A 23,179-nucleotide genomic window follows, 5' to 3' on the forward strand; every position below is an offset into this window, starting at 1 on the left:
TCCCCGTAGCTCACGTTTTTCTTGGTCTCATAGATAAAGTGGCCTCATGAATGGGAATGCCTGCCCAGACACCAGAATTGGAGATGATGGATGAAGATCGGCTAATTGAAGAAGTCTTGGATAAATTTGTTAATTGTCATGAGCAAACATATGAAGAATTTCTGAGAACGTTCACTCATCTTTCAAAAGGTAAGATGGAAAAGTAAACTTTCTGTAATAGTAGTGAAGTGAAATTTGCTCAGTTGTGTCCGATTCTTTGCAACCCCGTGGACTGTAGCCCCTGCCAGGCTCCTTTGTCCCTGGGGATTCTCCAGGCAAGGATACTGGAGTGTATCCTCTCCATGCCCTGCAGGGTATCTTCCTAACCCAGCGATCAAACCCAGGTGGATTCTTTACCAACTGAACCACCAGGGAAGCCAGTAGAGATAACGAATTTTATTATGATTTTATGTCTTTGCTGTCTTTTCAGAAAGACTGTTGAATGAGCATTCATTCATTCCATTGTTTTGATCAGGTTATTCTCATCAAGGCATTTGGTACTGATGCATATAAACGCTAACTTTTTTATCCAGCCAAGAGTTGTATTATGGAGTCTGAGCCATTGAATTTGAGAACTAAAAAGGACCCAAGAAATCCTTTAGTATAATCCCTTTGTTTTAGTTTTGAAAAAATACAAGTGCAAAGAGTCCAGGCTTTTAAGAGCGTACTGAAAACGTTGAAGAAATCTAACACCGTGTAGGATATGGAGTCACACTGCACACATTTGGATTTTGGCATCACCACTTTCTGGCTTGAGGGGAAGTCACTTGAGTAAAGGGGGGATATTCATAGTACCATAAAGGTTCATGAAGGCTAATTGAGATAATCCATGTAAACCTCTTAGCATAGTGGCTAACTTGTAAATGCTTAATGAAGGCTAAGTGTTGTTATTGTGGTGATAATGATGCTATGGTTTCTGTGGAATGGAAACCACCCTTTAGACCAGAAGTGATAACCGAAGCCCTAAAGGCCAAACCCTTGCTGTGTTTTGAAATGTGTTTGGTTACCTCGTGCAGTATTGTTGTCCTTTTATTGAGCCAACATTTAAAAGTTGGAAATTTTACATAAAAATCTTGATTTTCTATTTTTTCTTTTTTCTGATTAAGTGAGAAGATGGGTTACCTCTTATTTCCCTGATGGCAGTGTCAGCTTGAGTTCCGGAGCCCAGGCCCTGTGGCCTCACTGGCGTGATACACTCTCTGGCTCTCACACACCCTAAAACTGTGTGCACATCCTGCCTGCTTCCTTCACGTCCCTGGCTCCTGTAGGCATTGAGTTCTGTTTCGACTGCCCTTGGCTTGCTCTCAACCTTGGTCCTTTTTGGGTCATGAACCCACATTTGGGAGACTGTCGACTTAGATGCATGATGGACTCAACTCCAGGGCCCTAATGGGGCCTGAGAATATAGACTTTTTAAAAGTTTCTGTGGTGATTCTAATGTGTACCCAAGATTGAAAATAGGGAGTTCCATAATCTCTTAGGTTATGATAATCTCAGGATCCTCAGCTCCATGATTTGAAGCCATAATTCATGTGTCCTTAACAAATGTAAAAGAAGTGAAGTTATAATGAAGAAAAGGAAAAGAGATTCTAACCTGTTTCTTTTATTGTACAAGGTAGTGGGAATATCCATCAGTTTTGTTTCCTCTTAAGGGAAATAGAGAATTTAAGAAATACTTCGTCAAGTTGGGTCTGAGAATGATCTATTTTGGTATCATATGTAGATCAAATTAATCTTGATAATGGCCAAATCACCATTTGTCTTATGCACGTGGATTTAGGAAGATGCTTGCTTTCTCTGAGCCTAATGATTTAATTCCATGTTTTCCAGACCCTAACACGCATGGTAGTGTGAATGGTTGGGTAGGCGGTGGAAACAAGGGTAAACTGGCAGAATGCATGCATTTTGGTATGCCAGTGGCATTTTGATAACCCAGATTATTTTGGAGCTTACTTGTGAGGCTGACTTTATTTTTGTACTCTGAAAGTGTAAGAACTTCTTGCAAGGACTTGGATATTTTAAGGAGGTTACACTGTTTTTGTTTTTCCGGGTAAGGAGTCTGTTCTGTTTGCAGATTTCTGTGTGCTCATTCCATGCCCAGAGAATCTGTTGCAGATGTGGTGACTTCATTTTGAGTTGAGTTTAGGCCCCAAATTGAGCTGAAGTAAATGATGACGCAAGTTACATAAACTGCATCTCCAGGCATACTAGTTTTTTCCCTTTCAAAATATCCTTAGGCGCCAGTTCACATTATAAACTAATGACCTGAAAAAATTCCTCCTACAGCACAAGAGTTGTGAGTGCAAAAATATGTCTCAAATCACTAAGTGTCCTTTCTTCCCCTGAAACATTTAAGGGCCTCTGAAAAACCACATAGGACTTAGGGTCAGGCCTAAGAGTTGAATGATAGCCAACAGAATTGACCACAGTCAATGTAGTTATTCTGTTTGAAGGAAGAGATGAAAGCTTTTTCTTCAGAGTTTTCTCCTCCTTTCCAGCCCTTCATTTGTCTTAGTGTATTTGGTTGTCTTGCTAATATGAAGTGGAATCTTGTCTGTGTTAAAGTAGTTATCACCATGTATAAAGTAAAGTGAAGTCGCTCAGTCGTGTCCGACTCTTTGCAACCCCATGGACTGTAGGCTACCAGGCTCCTCAATCCATGGGATTTTCCAGGCAAGGATACTGGAGTGGGTTGCCATTTTCTTCTCCAGGGGATCTTCCTGACCCAGGGATCGAACCCAGGTCTCCTGCATTGTAGGCAGATGCTTTACCGTCTGAGCCACCAGGGAAGCCCTCACTATGTATAGTTAACGTACATTTCTTTAGTTAGTTTCTCAAGTATGCTTTCACTGATTGACTCTTCTATTTATTTTTATAATAGTTATATGCCAGAATGCTTATGAGATTCATTTTCTTTCCAAGAGTGTTAAAAGGGTCAGTAATCCTATTAAAAATATTTCCCTGGAAAAAATTAAACTAGAGCCTTTTTGAAGAAATTCACATTACTGCTTCAGGTGTTTGGAAAACAGTTGGAAACTGTTAATATTGTAGCATAATTCTCACTCCAGTACATTTATGTTGACTATGTTTTGCAGTTTTTTTTTTTTTTTAAAGCACCTCTGGTTTTTATAATCATGGTGCATGTTTGGTGATAAATCCTGTGTTTTACCAAAATGTTTAAAGAGATATGTTGCTTATTAATTTTAAGCAGACATTTATAATTGAATTCTTCAGCTCAAGAAAGTTAAGACCAAGTTTAAGATTTGTATTGGAAAATTAGCATGCAGATTTTGTTTGTTTATTATCAGTGAAGACATTATTATATTTTTGACATTATTATGGATAAAGATAAGAGGTTGACTTCCAATCTTTGGTATTTTAGTTTCTTTGTGAATATAGTTCATTGATACCAGACTGTGTGTCTAAAGGAAAAAAATGCTTCTTCCTCCTTATTTGTTATGTTTCTATCATTTTTTAGGTTACAAAAACACAGGTGTAAATAATTATATTTGATTTTCTGTTAATACATTTATTGATTTATTCATTCAACAATCCTTTGAGTGTCTTATTGTCTGAATTTCCTGTTTTAGATGCTAAGGATTCAAAAACATTTAAGGTATGGTTTGTGTTCTCAAACACTCATCGTTTCCCACACACATACACACACACTCACACCATTATTGTTTATGTGTTTTTATGCACTTTTTTTGTGTGTGTTCAGCTCTGTTCAGTTCAGTTGCTCAGTTGTGTCGGACTCTTTGCAACCCCATGAACCGCAGCACGCCAGGCCTCCCTGTCCATCACCAACTCCTTGAGTTTACCCAAACTCATATGCATTGAGTCGGTGTTGCCATCCAACCATCTTGTCCTCTGTCATCCCCTTCTCCTCCTGCCCTCAATCTTTCCCAGCATCAGGGTCTTTTCACATGAGTCAGCTCTTTGCATCAGGTGGCCAAAGTATTGGAGTTGCAGCTTCAACGTCAGTCCTTCCAATGAACACCCAGGACTGATCTCCTTCAGGATGGACTGGTTGGATCTCCTTGCAGTCCAAGGGACTCTCAAGAGTCTTCTCCAACACCACAGTTCAAAAGCATCAATTTTTCGCACTCAGCTTTCTTCACAGTCCAACTCTCACATCCATACATGGCTACTGGAAAAACCATAGCCTTGACTAGATGGACCTTTGTTGACAAAGTAATGTCTCTGCTTTTTAATATGCTATCTATGTTGGTCATAACTTTCCTTCCAAGGAGTGCTTCAGAGTGAATGATTAATTTCCATTAAGGTTGCCAGTTTTACCAATTTCAGCTTAAAGTGTTTTGGAAATTGAAATGAATCTACTGTAATTTTATGATTAACTCTTAAATAAGACTTTGCTTTTCATTCTCTCATTTGATTCTTTAAATAACTAGGATCCAGATTCCCAAGGGATTTTATCAGTTTCTATATTATCATATAATAACAGCTTTCTACTCACTGCCATATTTATATACTTAAACCTGTTGAGATCAAAGATTTTGTTTCTGATTTTGATGTGTAGTTTCCTTTCTTGTTTTCTTTATGCCATTCTCATTTCCCTTCCAATACTTCATGCTTTTAGCCTTTTATTGTTCTTTCAGCATATATTTGGGGGAAAAAAAAAAACAACCCTGTCAACTCAACCTGCCTTTTTCCCTTCATACTTGTTAATATTTGAATGAAATTTCCCCTTAGGTAGAATATTATGTGTCTGAATGTTCTGGACAAATGGCCATGCCTGTGACTTTATAATCAGGTGGTGGTCTAGTCTTTGATTATCTCAAACTTTTAGTCTCAAAATCTCTAAATATGTTTCAGTTTTTCTTAGGTTCTAATACTCTTAATAAAATCATGAGAGGGTTTGACCTTCCCTTACTGATAAGCAGCTAACATTTATTAAGTACTAGGTATTATGCTTAGCACTTTATCTGGATCATCTCAAGCTTTGTAATAACCTAGTAAATTTTTTTTTTTACATTGTAATTTAAAATATTTGTATTATTCTCCATTTATAGATGAGAAAACCAAGGCTTAAGTTTAAGTAAATTGCTGTTATGGACTAAACTGTGTCCCTTCAAAATTTATCTGTTGCAGCCCTAACTGGCAAGGTGACTGTGTTTGGAGACAGGGCATTTTAAGAAGTAATGAAGACTAAACGAGGCCATAAGGTGGGGTCCTAGTTCAGTATGAATGGTGTCCTCCTGAAAAGAGAGATGTGCCAGGGATGCATGTACACAGAGGAAAGACCACGGGCGGTCACAGCAAGAAGGCAGCCTTTTGCAAGCTAAGGTGAGGGACCTCAGGAGAAAAGGAAACCTGCGCACACCTTCATCTTGGACTTCTAGATTCTAGAAGTGTGGGAAAATAAATTTGTGTTGTTTCACGCCACGTAGTCTGTGGTGTTTTGTTATGACAGCTCTAACAGAATTACCTAAGGTCCTGTAACTATTTGGTGATGGCATTGGAGTGTGAGCCTAGTCATCGTCGCTCTGAAGCCCATAGCCTGCGCCGTTTTGCTTTGCTGCCTTCCACGTAGCAAGTGGGCATTCTCGAGGTCTGGGGAGTCCCTGGCATGTGGGTAATGCGAGCCATAGGTGTGGATGTGCTTCTTCAAAATATAATTACTCTGTCTTCTCCAGGGTGTAAGTTCCATGAGGTCTAGTTGCTTGAGGGTTTTGTTCATTATTATTATTTTCATGTCTAAAGCAGTGCCTGGTAATATAGAATACATTGAGGCTTAATAAGTATTTGTTGAATAAGTGAAACAAAAAGAAAATAAGAGAACACAGGATGGCAGAAAGATGGACAGGAGGTCCTCAGACCATACCCTAAAGGACATCCACATGTAATGGCTAGGCGCAGAGAGAAGAGCCTGTGAAAGATGCCCTGATGTCATAATGCCCTGAGTTTGGAGTTGATATACCAGCTAATTGGGAGCCATAGTGGAATTTGAGCACGTGTATGTGCGCGCGCGCGCGCACACACACACACACACACACACACACACACACACACACACACACACACACACACACACACACACACACACACACACACACACACACACACACAGAGTGAGTGATTTTGAAAAACAGAGGCAAAGAAGGAGAGAGGCAGCTAGAGTCAGGGAGACTAGCTTAGCCAGGAGTTTGAGCAGAAACACATACACGGTGGTACAGACTCCATTAGGGCCGTGGAGGAGGAAATGGAAAGGAAATAGGGCCAGTGAGACTCTGCAAGTGAGGAAGTGCAGCCCTGGGTAACAGGGGACTGACAGAGGATTAGGGAGAAGAAACAGCCAAAGATGAGTCACAAGTGTCCTGCCTGGAGATCTCAAGGCCCACCGAGGCCAACTTGTTCACAGTTCTCATTTCAGGAGCCTTTTATTATTTTTTTTCCTTACTGAGTGTATGTTCTGTCAAAGAGCTTAGATCTTGGGCTGGGAATTGGTTTACACTCCTGGACTGATAAACTTCGAGTTGTCACTTCAACTAAAGGGATATGTATCACCACTCACACTTGACAACTTCTAGAAAAGGTAATTAAAAATGAAACTGGTGACAGCACATAAAACGTTTCCAAAGTTGACATATCATTTCGGTCCCCAAAGCGATCTTGAATTTGATTGTTAGCAATGCATCTTTAAACTTCCACAGGGAGACGAAGCGTCTTTTCCGCATCTGAAGAATGAATTTAAAATCTGCCATCGACAAATACCACAGAGAAAAATAGAGAAAGCAGCTGGCCCTCTTACCAATTTCAGAGCAGGAAAGGAATTTCAGTAGAGCGTAAAAACAGCTTTCTCTCATAAAAGAAAACATGACAACAAAACATAATCCTTGCTGCATAGCCTTTTGCAGTTGTTTTCTGTCGAGTATTAGAGACCAGCGGGCTTAGCATTGTTTTGACACCCTCACCACTGGCAGATTGCCCACCAGCGGAAGTTGGAAACGAACTGACCAACTTTATGCTTCCAGGTGACACTTAAGCCACTTTTTCTGCGCTGTTGTTATCAGTCATTTAATTCCCTACTGAATATTGAGTGGTGTTTTTAGTTCACAGGCCATTTGCAGTGTCTTTATGTTTCCTTTTTCACATTAGCCACATTAAAAAAAAAAAAAAGAAGGCAACTTGGGAAGCACTTTTACAAATGTGAATTTAACAGTAAAGTGCACTGTTGAAAATAGCACAGCAAGTAGTGATAAACTTGCTTTAAATTAGGATGTAGACCACTGGGATGTTAACTTCAAGAGAAATTTGTAGAAGGCATCAAATGAGGATTTGCTAATAAAAGGAAGTGGGCAATTAAAAAAAAATCCACCTAATTAATCTGGCGTCTAAACGGAGAGAATAAGGATTGATTGATTGATTGATTTTTTTTGAGGGGGGGTATTGGCAACCCACTCCAGTATTCTTGCCTGGAGAATCCCATGGACGGAGGAGCCTGGTAGGCTACAGTCCACGTGATCACAAAGAATCGGACACGACTGAGCGACTTCACTTCATTTATTGGTCTGTCTAGTCAAGGCTATGGTTTTTCCAGTGGTCATGTATGGATGTGAGAGTTGGACTATAAAGAAAGCTGAGCACCAAAGAATTGATGCTTTTGAACTGTGATGTTGGAGAAGACTCTTGAAAGTCCCTTAGACTGCAAGGAGATCCAACCAGTCTATCCTGAAGGCGATCAGTCCTGGGTGTTCATTGCAAGGACTGATGTTGAAGCTGCAACTCCAATGCTTTGGCCACCTGACGCGAAGCTCTGACTCATTAGAAAAGACCCTGATGCTGGGAAAGATTGAGGGCAGGAAGAGAAGGGGACAACAGAGGATGACATGGTTGGATGGCATCACCTACTGGATGGACATGGGTTTGGGTGGACTCTGGGAGTTGGTGATGGACAGCAAGGCCTGGCGTGCTGTGGTTCATGGGGTTGCAAAGAGTCAGACACGACTGAGCGACTGAACTGAACTGAACTGATTGCTGAAAAGACTAAAAGGAGAAGAAAAAAACTCATGATTTTGTATCTATCATACAGTTAGTGGCTGCCTGTATGTGACATGTTTATCACAGCATAGCACCAAATATCACATTAACACCAGAGGAGAAAAGAAGCATTGGATGAAGTGAGCTACTTTATAGCAGAGTCCAGTGGAAGAAATAGCATCAGCTGTTTAACCTGTTCTCTTTGGGGGAACATCTGCAAATGGTAATTAAGCAAATTTTCATTTGTTTCTCTATTTCTTTTGTCATCACTAAATCACCACACTTAGGGAAAAATTGACAAATTATGAAACACAGAAAACTGCTGGTTCAGTTGCAGAAGGAAATCTTCCCCCCACCAAACTATGATGGATTTTGAGCTGATCAAGCCATTTTGCTTTAGATATATTAGCATAAATCTTCAGCTGCAGTTGTTACAATTCATATTCATTCTGCACAGGAATATTTGGTCCATAGATAGTCATTTGTTTTCTGTGTCTGCTGTAGTTTAGGTGTAATTGGATAAGGAAAGAAAATGTATTTAAATATTTACAACATTTTGAATTACAATCATTTAATTATTTTTGGAAGTGTTTTTGACAGGTATTTTCTTACAGTAAATATCTTTTCTAGGGTGTTTTCTCAGTAAAACACACAAAAGATATTATGTGAAGTTTTAAATCTGGTTTATGTCCTAACAAATGAGTCATTTTCTTTCTCTTTTTATAACTTCTCAACACACACATACATGTATATTATTTAGCATATTTTATATGTACGCATACATTAGAGGGGTGTGCTTTCTTGGGCAAATGGAATTTTGAACTTTTTCAAAACACAAGCAAAGAATTTCTGGTAGCCAAAGAACTTTTTTTTTTTCTGCACTGGGTCTGTGCTGCTGCTTGTGGGTTTTCTCTAGTTGTGACATTGGGGTGCGTGGGCTTCTCATTATGGGGCTTCTCTTGTCACGTATCATTTACTTAGATGTGTGGGCTCAGAAGTTGTGGCACATGGGCTTAGTCACTTTGCGGTTGTGGAATATTCCCAGACCAGGGATCGAACCCATGTCCCCTGCATTGGCAGGCAGATTCTTAACCACTGGACCACAGGGAAGTCCCCAAAGAAACTTTTAAGATGGTTACTATCATCCTTTAAGTAGCCAGTTTAAACAATATTAAGTGCGTGAACATTTGTTTGGAATGCTGAGGAAGACTTGGCAACCCCCTCCAGTATTCTTCCCAGGGAAATCCCATGGACAGAGCAGCCTGGCGGGCTACAGTTCATAGGGTCGCAAAGAGTCAGACACGCCGAAGCGACTTAGCACACATGCACGCATTTTTTTAAAATCATTGTTGTCAATGTATTGTTATGCTTGATGGAAAAGACTAAATTACTGGACTCGGAACAGGTGGTTGCAAGACTGTCCTTTCATTCAGTGAGTGGGTACATATTCACATCTGGATGGTTTTAGCAAAATGTTCTTTCAGGCATAGAACAATAATATTTTCTTTGAAATGGTCCACTAAACCCAAAGGGATACAAACAGGAAACCGTATTTTAACCAAACTCTTATCTTTCTTATTTGAAAATCAAACTGCAGTTGGGCTAGTATGACATCTTTGGTCTTTTTTTCCTTCCTATTCGGGTGTGTCCCAGATGGGGTGGGTTGGAGTGACGCTAGTTAGCTCACTCTTTTTGCAGCCCCTTGCTCCCTGAGCACCCTGAGGAACCACTGGACCATTCTCACGTGCTTTCTGGACTTCGCTTCCTTTGTTCTAGTTTTTATGGTGTGCAGATCACTGGTTAGAAAAAAAGGATTGTGAACCAAGTACCATTTTTTTCCCCACCTTCTCCAAATTATGCTTTGTGTGACTTGTAGCCACTCATCTAATTTCTGGGTACTGATTCTAGTTCCTAATTGTGGAGTCAATCCAGTTTTTCTCACTAACGTTGAGGCCATTCCTGTATTGACTCTGTTCCTGCTATAATTCAGGCATTGAGTTAGAATCTGGGAGTACGAGATAAATGAGACAGAAATATGTCATTCTTACTAATTTCTGTCTACTGGGTGTTCCAAATGCTCTAGATGTATGAAAAAACAATAGCAATCTGTATATTTGTAGACATTATAGTTATAGATTGATTGGGGAGCTAGTACTCACTACTCTTTACATAGTGCTTATTAAACAGTATCCAGAATATTGCCTTTGGTGTTGGAGTCTCAATTTTCGGTTGAATAAACACTTAATATGAGTTAAGAAAAGAGTAGTAAGACTGTTTAGAAACAGTGGATTTTCAGACTTTCTTTTTTTTTGCTTCAAGAGTTTTTTTTTTTTTTTTTTACATTCAAGGATGTCTTGGAGTACTCTGAAAAAAAATGAGTGTGTGAAAGACATGTATAATTTATCTCTGTGTTTGCATTGCTCTCACACACCAATGTATGAGTCCTATGTTATTACAAATTTGTACAGAAGAGGTTATTCTACCTCATAAAGTTTGAAAACTTGTAGGAAGCCTTTATTTATGAAGGAGAGAGAAAAAAAATTACTCCAGCTTTCTCCAATCTGTGTGAGGAAAAGAGATTGTCTTAAGTAGATGCATCTTTGTGTAGACAGGCAGAAGGGCATGACCTCAGAGTTAAGGGAAGTTTCTTAGGCTGGCAGGATTTAGTTTTATGGGGGACTTAGTATACTGCCTTGTATTTCTTATTTTGTCGTAGGTAGGATGAGTGTAATGGAAAGGATGCTATTCTAGTATAGGATTCAGAAAACCTGGTCCTGACATTCATTAATTCTTTGAGATTGTAGACCTGCCACTTACTCTCTCTGAATCCGTAAATCAGGGGTAATCCTGTCTGCTTAGTATCTCATATGGTTGTGGAGATAATCAGATGAAATATACATGAAGAAACTCGGTAAATTTTAAAGATTTACTCTCAAGTATTATGACTATGCAGACTATAATTTAAAAGAGGATCATCAAGATTAAATATTAAAGAAATCTTGACTTTATAAAAAATGTAAAATACTACATGTAGTATTTTATATTTTTATAAGATGTTATATATTTCAGTATAGTTTTCTACACTTCTTCACTGAAGTAGTTAAAACCAACCATGTGTAGCATGTATTGTGTAGTGTCTATAGTGTGTATTATGGAGTGTAACACTATACAATGCAGGGAATAATCCTGCACTGGCCTCTGGTGGATGGACTAAATAATATGTCTACATAGACCCTTCAGGCAAAGGTATTTATGTGCTTTGACAAAGACGAGGCATCAGAAACCTCTAGTTATAAATTTTTTAGATACTGCTCCATGGAATCTTTACTTGGGACTCTCACCTGAGGTATATGTAAAGATCACCTGGGAGAGGCTTATTAAAATGCAGATTCCTGAGGACCAATCCCCCAACTCTAATTACCAGTTCTAATGTGCAGCCCAGGAACCTTGACTTTCAGACCAGCTTTGATAGACACCCTAAATGAGATTAAGGAAGGGTGTGGGAAGATGGATGAATTCCTCAAAATTCTGTGCTTTTGTGTATATAGTATTTCTCTAGGCATAGTTGCATAGCTTTCATGAAATTGTCAAAGGGTAAGGACTTTACCCAAAGGGTAAGGATAATTATTTTACTTTAAATATAACTTTTAATTTAATGCCACCATTTTATATTATTTGAAAGATACTTTGACAGTGAAAAAGCTTGGCAGGTTGCAGGAATGATTTAAAAAAAAAAATTTTTAATTTTTAAAAATTGAAATATAGTTGATTTATAATGCATTAATTTCTGCTGTGTAGCAAAGTGACTCAGTTATACACGTATACGTGTTCTTTTCAATTATGGTTTATCTCAGGATGTTGGAATATAGCTCCCTGTGCTATACAATAAGACCTTGTTGTTTATCCGTTCTATATGTAATCCTTTGCATCTACTGACCCCAAACTCCCAGTCCATCCCTCACCCATCCCACTCTCCTTGGCAACCACAAGTCTGCTCTCTATGTTTGTGAGTCTGTTTCTGTTTTATAGATGGGTTCATTTGTGCCGTATTTTAGATTCTACATACGAATGATATCATATGGTATTTGTCTTTCTCTTTTTGACTTGCTTCACTTTGTCTGATATTGTCTAGTTGCAAAAATATATGGAACAATTCATGAATTTGTATGACATCTTTGCTCTGGGGCCATGCTGATCTTCTCTTATTTAATAGCTGATCTATTATTTCAATTTTAGTATATGTGCTACCAAAGCGAGCACTGTAGGAATGGTTTTACTTTGATCTTGCCAGTCTGATACAGTGGTGAATATACAATCGCTTACAAAATTTTAGGGTGGTTTTTGGTTCAGCATAAATTCTGTCCCCAGTCTGAAGGATTATAGTGTATCTGTAGGCCAAAGTTACCCAATCACAGAGAAATCTCCTGTCTACTTCTGTTGTTACTAGAAGAGTGTTTGAGTATTTTATCATTAGCAAGTGCACAGGCAAAAGACTTGGGAGGCCACCGGGGCTATGAAGGCATCTTGTTATCTGTACTTCTAGGAGATGCCCATCAATAATTTTGTACTTTTGGTAGCTTTGCTCTATATTTCATACATGAAGCTACTTGGTAAGTTTTAAAAATTTGGTCAAGCATAAAATTTTATGATTGGGGTAACTATGATTTATAAGAGGGACTACCCATGAAGAACAGACTTGTGGACACAGTGTGGGAAGGAGAGGGTGGGATGAATTGAGAGAGTAGCACTTAAGCATATACATTACATATGTTAAATAGATAGTGGAAATTTCTGTATGATGCAGGGAGCTCAAATCTAGTGCTCTGTGACAACCTAGAGGGGTGGGATGAGGTGGGAGGTGGGAGGGAGGTTTAAGAGGGAGGGGACATGTGTATACCTATGGCTGATTCATGTTGATGTATGGCAGAAACCAACACAATATTGTAAAGTAATTATTCTCCAATTAAGAATAAATAAATTTAAAAAAATTAAAGAGGGACCACAAAGTTAAATGCTAAAGGAAACTTTTGTCCAAAATATTAAAGCATGTAAATGTAAAATACCATATATGTATGTTTTTCTTCAGTATTTTGAGGAAAGTCTTCTCAAGAAGGAAGGAGATGCTTGTAGGTATTCTCCCTGAATTGAGGGTTTGAAAACAAAATGCTTTTCACCTCTATAAATGAATGTTTAATTTTTTTTGTTCATGGTAGGAAATTAGAAAATACAGAGAGGCACCAAAACATATGCACATACACAACAAAACAAAAAACATACTCTTTCTCCAGCAGTAAAAATGTTAGCTACTCTGTGGTCATTCAGAATGAAAGTTATATTTCTCCTTCTCCCTTACAATTGGGTATAGCCATTTGACTAAGTATGTGCCTGTAAGAAGTGAGGGGAACTGATGTGTGTAACTTTGAAGTCACATCCTTAAGAAACATGCCCTGGACTCTTTTTATTTCATTTCCCCTGGCTGGTACTAGGCAGTCATTGGAGCAATTCCGTAGGCCCAGAGGTGAAAGCCCTATGCTGAGGATGGCAGGGTACCCCACCCGCCTGGATCCCTGCGTCGTCTCATGGAGCAGAGCCTGCCCTCCTGCCCCGTGAGGAATAACATGAGAGAGAAATAAAAGTCGTGTTTCAGCTGCTCTGCTTCTTCCATGTAGTAGCTTAAGCCAAACCTTGGCGAGTAACAGAGGGGAGCAGACACCCATGCTTTCCTTTCTTTTCCTCCTCCTCTTGCCTGGAGCAAGGGTGCTTCCTCCTGGATCAGGTGGAGAAGGGTGGTTCCTTAAAAACGGCAGAGCAGAAAGATAGAAGGAGCCTGGGTTCTAGGATGACTTTGTGGAACAGAGCAACCACATTAGCCCTGAATTATCTATACCTGTACTATTGCATGAGTGAGAAATAAACTTCCGTCTAGTTTAATCAGTTGTCATTTTGGGTATCTGTTTCATGTAGGCAAACCTAAATCCAGTTAATAAAACCATAATCCTGTGTCTTTTTTTTTTTTTTTTTAATTTTTATTTTTTTTTTTCCAGTGGGTTTTGTCATACATTGATATGAATCAGCCATGGATTTACATGTATTCCCAATCCTGACCCCCCCTCCCACCTCCCTCTCCACCCGATTCCTCTGGGTCTTCCCAGTGCACCAGGCCGGAGCACTTGTCTCATGCATCCCACCTGGGCTGGTGATCTGTTTCACCATAGATAGTATACATGCTGTTCTTTTGAAATATCCCACCCTCACATTCTCCCACAGAATCCTGTGTCTTAAGAGATAAACCAGGGGCATATTATATATCCTTCTTGAATTTTTCTTTTGGTGAATTTGTATATATGTACACAATTATTGGATTTCCCAGGTGGCGCAGCGGTAAAGAATCTGCATGCTAATACAGGAGCTGCAGGAGACGTGGGTTGGATCCCTGGGTTGGGAAGATGCCCTGGAGGGAGGACACGGCACCCTCTCCAGGATTCTTGCCTGAAGAATCCTGTGGACAGAGGAGCCTGGCGGGCTACAGCCCGTGGGGTCGCAAAGAGTTGGACACGACTAAAGCGGCTGAGCACACACGGGAAGGTGAGATCTGAGTGAAGATTGGAAGGAAGTGAGGGAGTTCAGCCAGCGCAGACCTGAGGGAAACGCACTCGAGGCCGGTGGACCAGCAGTGCAGAGGCCTGGTGAGAGCGCTCCGGCCCGGCTGAGGGACGGTGCGGAGGCCAGGGTGACCAGACTGGCGTGATCAGGGGAGAGGGGAGGAGAGCTGACGTCAGAGGCTGTGGGGGTGGGGGTGGACGCGGCATGGATAGCTTTGCAGGTCCTCGAATGACTTTGGTCGTATTGTATTATTATTATTATTATTTTGGTAGCTACATTTTTGCACCCTTCTTATTTATGGTCTTTGAATAAATTTTTACACATGGAAATGCTGGTTCAAAGATATGCAAAAATGTAAGGCCTTGATTAAGTAAAAAAAAAATTTCAAGGGAATAGATCAGACATTTTTGGCTTTGTAGTGAAATCTTTGCCCACATAATTCGTTTTTTGGATAAATTCTTAGAAATGCTGGCTGAAAGATATGCAAAGTGTTATGTCTTTGAGTGAGTAAAAGTTTTAAGGAGATAAATTCTGTTTCTCTTAGGCAGAGGTCATGTCTTTTAACTTTCTCAATTCCTAGTTTTCCAGCCTAGCATGGTAGAGAACACACAGAAATCTCGCTGGGTGGAGTGTACTGCGTCAGTCCGCCTTCCAGTCTTAATTGTTACATGTCCTTAGGAATGGGGAAAGGATATTTCCCTTTCAGGAACTGTGAGTAAGTTTCTGACAAGAAAGGTCCCTATTCTCCTTAGGCTTACAGTGTAGTAGGAAGAGATAACCATGGAAAATTAAAGAAAGGCAGTTGCAGATGATTTCAGTATGTTTGGAGGAGAGAACAGGATTGTGTTTCTAAGTCTGTGACCATATGAGATGGTAAGATGATCAGAGAGTTATGTAGCTTCAATTAATATACACATTTCTTTCTTTGTTGGGGTGTGAAAGGAAGCTGGTTGGCTTTTGTTTTGATTTCAACATGTCTTGGCACCACAAAGGAATTGCGTTAATGACGGTAGTCTTTGGATCAAACTCAGTATTTGAATCAAGGGGGTGCCAAATGTGGAAACAGTCCAACTGTCCAATAACTGGTGAATGGAAAAAAAAGTCTATGAAGATAATGAAATAGTTCTTGACTATAAAAAGGAATTAAATATTAATATGTACTACAATGTGAATGACCCTTAAAGATGTCATATTAAGTGAAGAGGCCAATTACAAAAGAGAATAGGTATCATTTATATGGAATATCTAGGAAAGGCGGTTCTGTAGCTTTAAAAAGTAGATTAGTGGTTGCCTGTGTTTGGCAGTAGGAATGGAGAGTGACTACAGATGAGTATCTGAGACTTTTGGGGATGATGGAGATGATATAAAATGTGATTGTGGTGATGGTTGGCAACACCATATGTTTATTAAAAATTATTGAATTGTACACTTAAGTGACTGCTTGCTCCTTGGAAGGAAAGCATGACAAACCTAGACAGCATGTTAAAAAGAACAGACATCTCTTTGCAGCAAAGGTCTGTATAATCAAAGCTGTGGTTTTTCCAGTAGTCATGTATGGCTGTGAGAGCTGGACCATAAAGAGGGCTGAGTGCTGAAGAATTGATGCTTTCAAACTGTGGTGTTGGAGAAGACTTGAGAGTCTCTTGGACTGCAAGGAGATCAAACCAGTCAATCCTAAAGGAAATCAACCCTGAATTTTCATTGGAAGGACTTCCGTGGAAGCTGAAGCACCATTACTTTGGCTACCTGATGCAAAGAGCCAACTCATTGGGAAAGACCCTGATGCTGGGAAGATTGAAGGCAAAAGGAGAAAGAGGGTGGCAGAGGATGAAATGGTTAGGTAGCATCACTGACTCAATGGACATGAGTTTGTGCAAACTCCAGGAGATAGTGAAGGACAGGGAAGCCTGGTGTGCTGCAGTCCATGGGATCACAAAGAGTCTGGCATGACTTAGCGACTGAATAACAACAACACACTTAAGGGAAGTCTGCAAATATACCTCAATGAAGCTATGGAGGTAGAGTTACTCTTCACGGACACCTGGATGCTTACCTGAGTTCTTCACTGGACGAGCATATAGCCTTGTGACTCTGGATCTGGCTGAAGAACTCGGAGGGTCCTGCTTGTCATAATTATTTCCTACCAAGAAAATTAACCATATGTGTATAGACTTGACCTGGAGGAGGGCATGGCAGTACTTCTGCCTGGAGAATCCCATGGACAGAGGAGCCTGGCAGGCTGCAGTCCACAGGTTCACACAGAGTCAGACGTGACTGAAGCGACTCAGCAGCAGTAGTAGCATAGACTTGAAAACACTATGGTTTTTCCAGTGGTCATGTATGGATGTGAAAATTGGACTGTGAAGAAAGCTGAGCGCGAAAAATTGATGCTTTTGAACTGTGGTGTTGGAAAAGACTCTTGAGAGTCCCTTGGACTGCAAGGAGATGCAACCAGTCCATCCTAAAGGAGATCAGTCCTGGGTGTTCATTGGAAGGACTGATGCTGAAGCTGAAGCTCCAATACTTTGGCCACCTCATGCAAAGAGTTGACTCATTGGAAAAGACCCTGACGCTGGGAAAGATTGAGGGCAGGAGGAGAAGGGGACGGCAGAGGATGAGATGGTTGGATGGCATCACCAACTCAATGGACATGAGTTTGAGTAAACTCGGGGAGTTGGTGATGGACAAGGAGGCCTGGCGTGCTGCGATTCATGGGGTCTCAAAGAGTTGGACATGACTGAGCAACTGAACTGAATTGAAAGACTGTGATACAAGAAAAAAACAAACTTCCCAGATGCCACAGTACCCTACCTTGTACAGACAGTGTCACTAACAGGGGTCAGCCTGTTAGGGATTCTGAGAGCTCAGGGAAGCTGTGGTCACATATGCTGCATCTGCACCCACGCTAGGCCAGCTGCCTTCTGCAGCCTCGAGTGAAGCTGTTGGTGAGGTGAACTTGTCTTATGGGATGATATATGCAGCCTCTTTGCACCGCCGTGTGATCCATTTGACAGATTGCAAGTGTGCTGTAATACCTACCGGCACCACAGAGACTGTTTTTCGTTTTTGTTTTTTGTTTGCCTAGGGCATGCCAAGTGAAATTAAGAGAATAGTACAGATTGCCGTGGAAAGATCAGGTGAACCTTCTGAGATATCTCGAGGGAGGGAACATAACCACTCGGAGACAGTGTCTTCATTTCTGTTCTGGAAACACAAGAAGAACCCACTTTGTGAGCTCTTTTCTCCTTTCTTAACCTCCCGTTACTGAGGCTCCCTTTACTTCTCGCTTGGATCGCTGCAGTAACGTCGTACTTTTCACCTCCAGTATCTAAAGCCCTCTGCCGCATTCCATCCAGTTCATTTCCTTAGAGCATGGTCTAGTTATGACTTCCGAGGGCCTTGGTATAGTGCAGAGTTTTTGTCAGGCCCTGTAAGTAGCAGGCCTTCCATGCATCACTCAGTATGTGCTCTTGTCTGCCTGGAGGTGTGGTGGTTCTTCCTTGGGCCGTTCTCCCTCTGTGGGATAGCTCTGCGCAGGGCTCACCTGCTGAAATCGTGGCCATTTTTCAGAGTCTAGCTCAGACTCCCCATTCCTATGTGAAGTCCTCTGTGACTCTCCTAAACCAACCGTGACTTCACCCTGCTCTAACTCCGCATCCCCTTACAACCTCTCCTTTTGTTGTTCTTGTTTAGTTGCTAAGTCGTGTCCGACTCTTCTTGTGACCCCATGGCTGTAGCCCTCCAGGCTCCTCTGTCCATGGGATTTCCCAGGCAAGAATACTGACGTGGGTTGCCATTTCCTTCTCCAGAGGATCTTCTCCACCCAGGCATCCATCCTGCATCTCCTGCGTGGGCAGGTGGGTTCTTTACCCCTGAGCCACTAGGGAAGTCCATCCTCTGCCTTAGTTGTGTTCTAGCTGAGTGGTTTGCACACCTGGCTTGACTTCTTAGTCTGTAGACTCTGTAAGGGCAGGAACTGGGTCTCCCCATCTTGATCACATTGCACATATTTTATGCTCAGAATATAACCTCTGGGTTGAATGAACTGCATAATTCAACTACCACTCAGCTTTTCTCCCTGAAAATAAACTTACAGCAACTTTACATTCTCTTCACATTTTTTTTTCCTCCCTGTAAGCACCTAACACTGGACATTGCAGAAATGTCAACTTAACTGCTCTTGTGTCCCTCATCTTGGACTTTTGACACACTTTTTTTTTTTTCCCCCTGAGCTAGCGTTGTGCATTTGTGTCCTGGCAGCTTAAGAGCTCTGACTGTGAATAATGAGTCAGTTACCATCCAGCCTCGGGGAAAGCACTGTGATCTCTGGCTGGCCAGTCTGAGGCAAGTCCCTCCTCCCGGAGCCCTTTCCAGTGAAGAACTTGAAACAGTTGGAATTCAGAGCGCTGCAAAGGGAATTTAGGCAAAACCGTTGTCTGCTGAATTTAGCTTCTTTGGATTTATTCTGATTTATGATTGATTGGCTTTTAAATTGCTTATTTAATCCTAATGACTTTCGCTCCAGGGGAGGCCAGATACTGAGGAACACGTGATCAAGAAGCAGTGGAGTGAGGTAGTTTGGCTGGGCAAATGAAGAGCAGATATTGTCCAGAGAAACATTGCTCTAGGCTAGGAATGTGATGTGAAAATCACCCCCCTGATTTTCAGAGTACCCAACCTTGTTACAACCATGAATGCTTATCTCCTGCGCTCTTGGCAGAAGGCTTTATGCAGCTTCCCAGGGTTGCACAGAATTTTGCAACCCCCCATGAATTTTTCTTCCTTATGGCAGCGTATTCAATATCACTTCATGACTGGGAACATGCTCTTGATTTATATCGCTGTTGACCATGGTGCAGAAAAACAGACCCTTAGGGGTTGCCAAGAGGATTAGATCATGAATTCTGATGTTGGTTGGGTTGATCTCTGAAAACTTTCCCAGAAGCCTAAACTTTCTTCTCAGCTCACGGACACTAGTCCAGCCTTTGAATGGGGGAATTTGAATTTTTTAAAATTTTTGAAACCGAGTTCTCTGAAATGGATCACTTTCATCTGGAAGATATAGAGTCAATTTATGATAGGTGTTTAATTTATCAAGGTGTCAGTAGTTTCAGCCCTTTTCCAGGAGTGTCAACTTTTTCTTTGGCCTGAAAATAGACACAATAGGTATAGTTGGTAGCCTTGTAAGGAAAATCTGTTGGAAGCTTGTGTGTTTGGTATCAAAAGAAAATTGAAATTCCACTGCTTCAGAATAATGAAACTTTTAGGGGGGAAAAAAAACAACCTTTGTTTCATGTATATTGAAGTTTTGACTCAGAAATACCCAAAAGAAACGCTCTTTTATGTCTCAAAACCTACTTGTTCTCTGAAATATTGCTGTTGTATTTCTAAAGTGTATTATGTCTGACACTTATTTCAAAGCAAGAAACATTAGGGATCAGATGAAAGGGTGGAAAAAGACTCTGATGAAAAACAGAAACGGAAGAATATGAGACACACACTTGGATGGGATGTTTGGATCGCCACCAGAAGCACTCTGGGAGGCAGCATCTGGCACTCGAATCAGGCTTTAGGCCACTTTAGATCCTGGGCTGTGCCATCATCTGCCATTTTGTCATTATCATATTGAAAAGGAACTTTTTCCCTATCTTATTCTGCCCAGAGATTAATGTTTTTGCTTTTTTTTTTTAAAATGATGAAAGCCATTGTAAGAAGCACTTCGGAGTCTTTGGAGTAAAGTAGTAAGTATTCTTGTGAAACTACTTTCAAGGTTTAGGAAGGAGTCTTCAAGTGTAGGTTGAGTCAGACAGAGAACAAGTTTTTCTCCTGCATCTTTCGGTATTTTAAACAGTCGTTCCACATCAGCATCAGAAAACAGGACTTCATTATATTTTGCTCTTTATTTCAAAGGAGCTTCATCTGGCTATCTGTCAAATAACCTGGTGTTTTATTGGAAACGGCAGAGGAGTACAGTGAGTGATTACGAGAACAAATAGAACTTGTCCTTAGAGAGCATCTGTTCTTCCCAGACATCACTGTGCTTTTCAGATATGTAAGTCAGTAGATTATTACAGTAGTGTTGTGCTGAGTACACAGTATTTTCTCTGGAAATACCAGACTTAGGTTGTGCTAGACTTAAAGGATGGGCTTCGCAGGTGCCAAGTGCAAAGAATCTGCCTGCCAATGCAGGAGACGGAAGAGATGCCGATTCCACCCCTGGGTGGGGGAAGATCCTCTGGAGAAGGAAATGGCAACCCACTCCAGTATTCCTGCCTGGAAAATTTCATGGACAGAGGAAGCTGGTGCGCTGTAGTCCATGGGGTCTCAAAAAGTCGGACACGATTGAAGTGACTTAGCATGCACGTGTGTACCTTACCTCTGCTCCCCAATAGTACTTCTGTGTTAAACGTCCTATAGACAGCCCTACAAGTCTTCATTCTACCAGAGAAGAGGTATTTAGAAACAGAGGATTCTGGCTACCTTGTACCAGGCTGAGATCATTAGAACAAAAGTCCCACTGATTTCAGGGGGCCTCCTCTTGCCCACACCTCCCATCCCATCCCTCTAGGTCACAGAGCCCTGAGCTGAGCTTCCTGTTAGACAGCAGCTTCCCGCGAGCTGTCTGTTGTACCCGTGGTGGTGTATCTATGTCAATGCTACTGTCCCAATTAAGTAGCACAGCACAGTAAGTGGTCAGTAAGGACTGGGTTCAAATCCCCACTTGGCTCCTTACCAGCTGTGTCACTTTGAACAGGTTACTCAGGCTGTCTGTAGGCCTGAAAAGTGGGGATACTAACAGTACCTACCTCTACGGCAGTGGTGAGGTTTAAATGAGATTTATGAGATGCGTATAAAAGACTCTCTGACACTCAAGTAAGCGTTAACCGTTATTTATTTTAATATTACTGCTAATATTAAAAATAGTTTTATGACTTACACCATGACCACAGTGTAGTTTGACTTACTAGCTCTTTTACCTGTTGCTGTGATCTCTCTCCCACGTTTTCGCCTACATTCGCAGCTGCCTCTGGTACATTGCCCTCAGTTTCCTCTGGCACCTCAAATACAACTTGGGACAAAGGTGAATTTGTCCTCCCTCTCTCATCTGAATTTATCCCCCACATTTCTGTTAATGGCATCATGTTATCATAATTTTCTCTTAATTTAGGATGAAATCTTAGACTCTTTCCTTATCCTAAGGACATAATCATGAATGTGCAAAGATTTAGTACAAAGGTACTTACTGTTTATAGTTTTAAATAGTTGAGAATAGGAATTGGTTAAATAAACTATGTTAAGTATATACAATGGAATTCTCTACAGTCATTAAAATTACGCAGAAGAATATGCAATAATATGGAAAAGATATTCTCAAGTTGACTTATAATATGGTATGTATAGTACAGTTCCATTTTTGTTTTAGGAGTTTATGGATGCATAGATAAAAGATGAGAAAAATAGTCACTGAAAAAATTGTTTTGCAGTGTTTCTGTCTTGTAGGATTATGTGTGATATTTTAATTTTAATTTTTTTATCTTACAAATTTTCTAAAATCATCTATACATTGCTTTCATATTTTTATTTTTTTAATAATTTGTTTTAATTGGAGGCTAATTACTTTACAATATTATAGTGGTTTTTGCCATACATTGACATGAATCAGCCATGGGTGTACATACGTTCCCCATCCTGAACCCCCTTCCCACTTCTCTTCCCATCCCATCCCTCAGGATCATCCCAGTGCACCAGCCCTGAGCATCCTATCTCATGCATCGAACCTGGACTGGTAATCTGTTTCACGTATGATAATATACATGTTTCAATGCTTTTCTCTCAAATCATCCCACCCTCGCCTTCTCCCACAGAGTCCAAAAGACTGTTCTATACATCGGTGTCTCTTTTGCTGTCTCGTGTATAGGGTCATCATTACCATCTTTCTAAATTCCATATATATGCATTAGTATACTGGATTGGTGTTTTTCTTTCTGGGAAAAAAAAAAAACAACCCTCAAATTTAGGAAAAAATAGATGGGTAATAACTAAGAGTCTCGCACATGCTGTATTTTATTGACCTTTTAACACAGGCTGAGAACAATGCTGGATACATAGTAAGCTCTTGTTAATGTTTGTTGAATGGTGAATGAAATAGTGTTGTCTTTTTGCATTTTTGCAAAATGCATTTTATGCATTTTTAGACATAACTTTATAGGCTAAGAGTACTTAATGCTTCAAGCATTCAGTTTGTAGATGTCCTTGAAAAGTTTTCTGTTGCTGTTTGGAAGAAAAGTTCTCAATAAACACGAAATAACCTAGACTGGTTGTGGTGGGTGTTTTCTATTATTATGTAATTTATCATTTCAGATAATGTGACCAAAAGAGAAGCCTTTGGAACTAATTCTTCAGAAAACAATTTTACTTCAATAAAATTTACTCAGAGAAATGAACCAAATGATCACCATCTTAGCAATAAAGCCGTGTTTCTTCGTACTTCATCACAGTGTTCGGAAGAGGAGCAGGTAATACCACAGCACATTTA

At 40.5% G+C, this 23,179-nt stretch overlaps 1 protein-coding gene and 1 pseudogene across 5 annotated transcripts in view; one reads left to right on the top strand and one right to left on the bottom strand.

The window, feature by feature from the left end:
- LOC122698482 (intraflagellar transport associated protein) overlaps nucleotides 1–23,179 on the top strand; it is a 63,897-nt gene that overhangs the window by 18,816 nt on the left and 21,902 nt on the right. For all 5 annotated transcript variants that reach the window (XM_043909580.1, XM_043909598.1, XM_043909606.1 and 2 more), the window contains 2 exons: nucleotides 34–189; nucleotides 23,005–23,159. In XM_043909580.1, coding sequence (XP_043765515.1) covers nucleotides 51–189; nucleotides 23,005–23,159 — 294 coding nt within the window. In that variant the 5' untranslated portion in view covers nucleotides 34–50. The remainder of the gene's footprint in view (nucleotides 1–33; nucleotides 190–23,004; nucleotides 23,160–23,179) is intronic.
- On the bottom strand, nucleotides 12,179–12,300 carry LOC122703625 (annotated as a pseudogene).

The sequence above is a fragment of the Cervus elaphus genome, chromosome 1 (genome assembly GCF_910594005.1).
Source record: "Cervus elaphus chromosome 1, mCerEla1.1, whole genome shotgun sequence".
Lineage (NCBI taxonomy): Eukaryota > Metazoa > Chordata > Mammalia > Artiodactyla > Cervidae > Cervus > Cervus elaphus.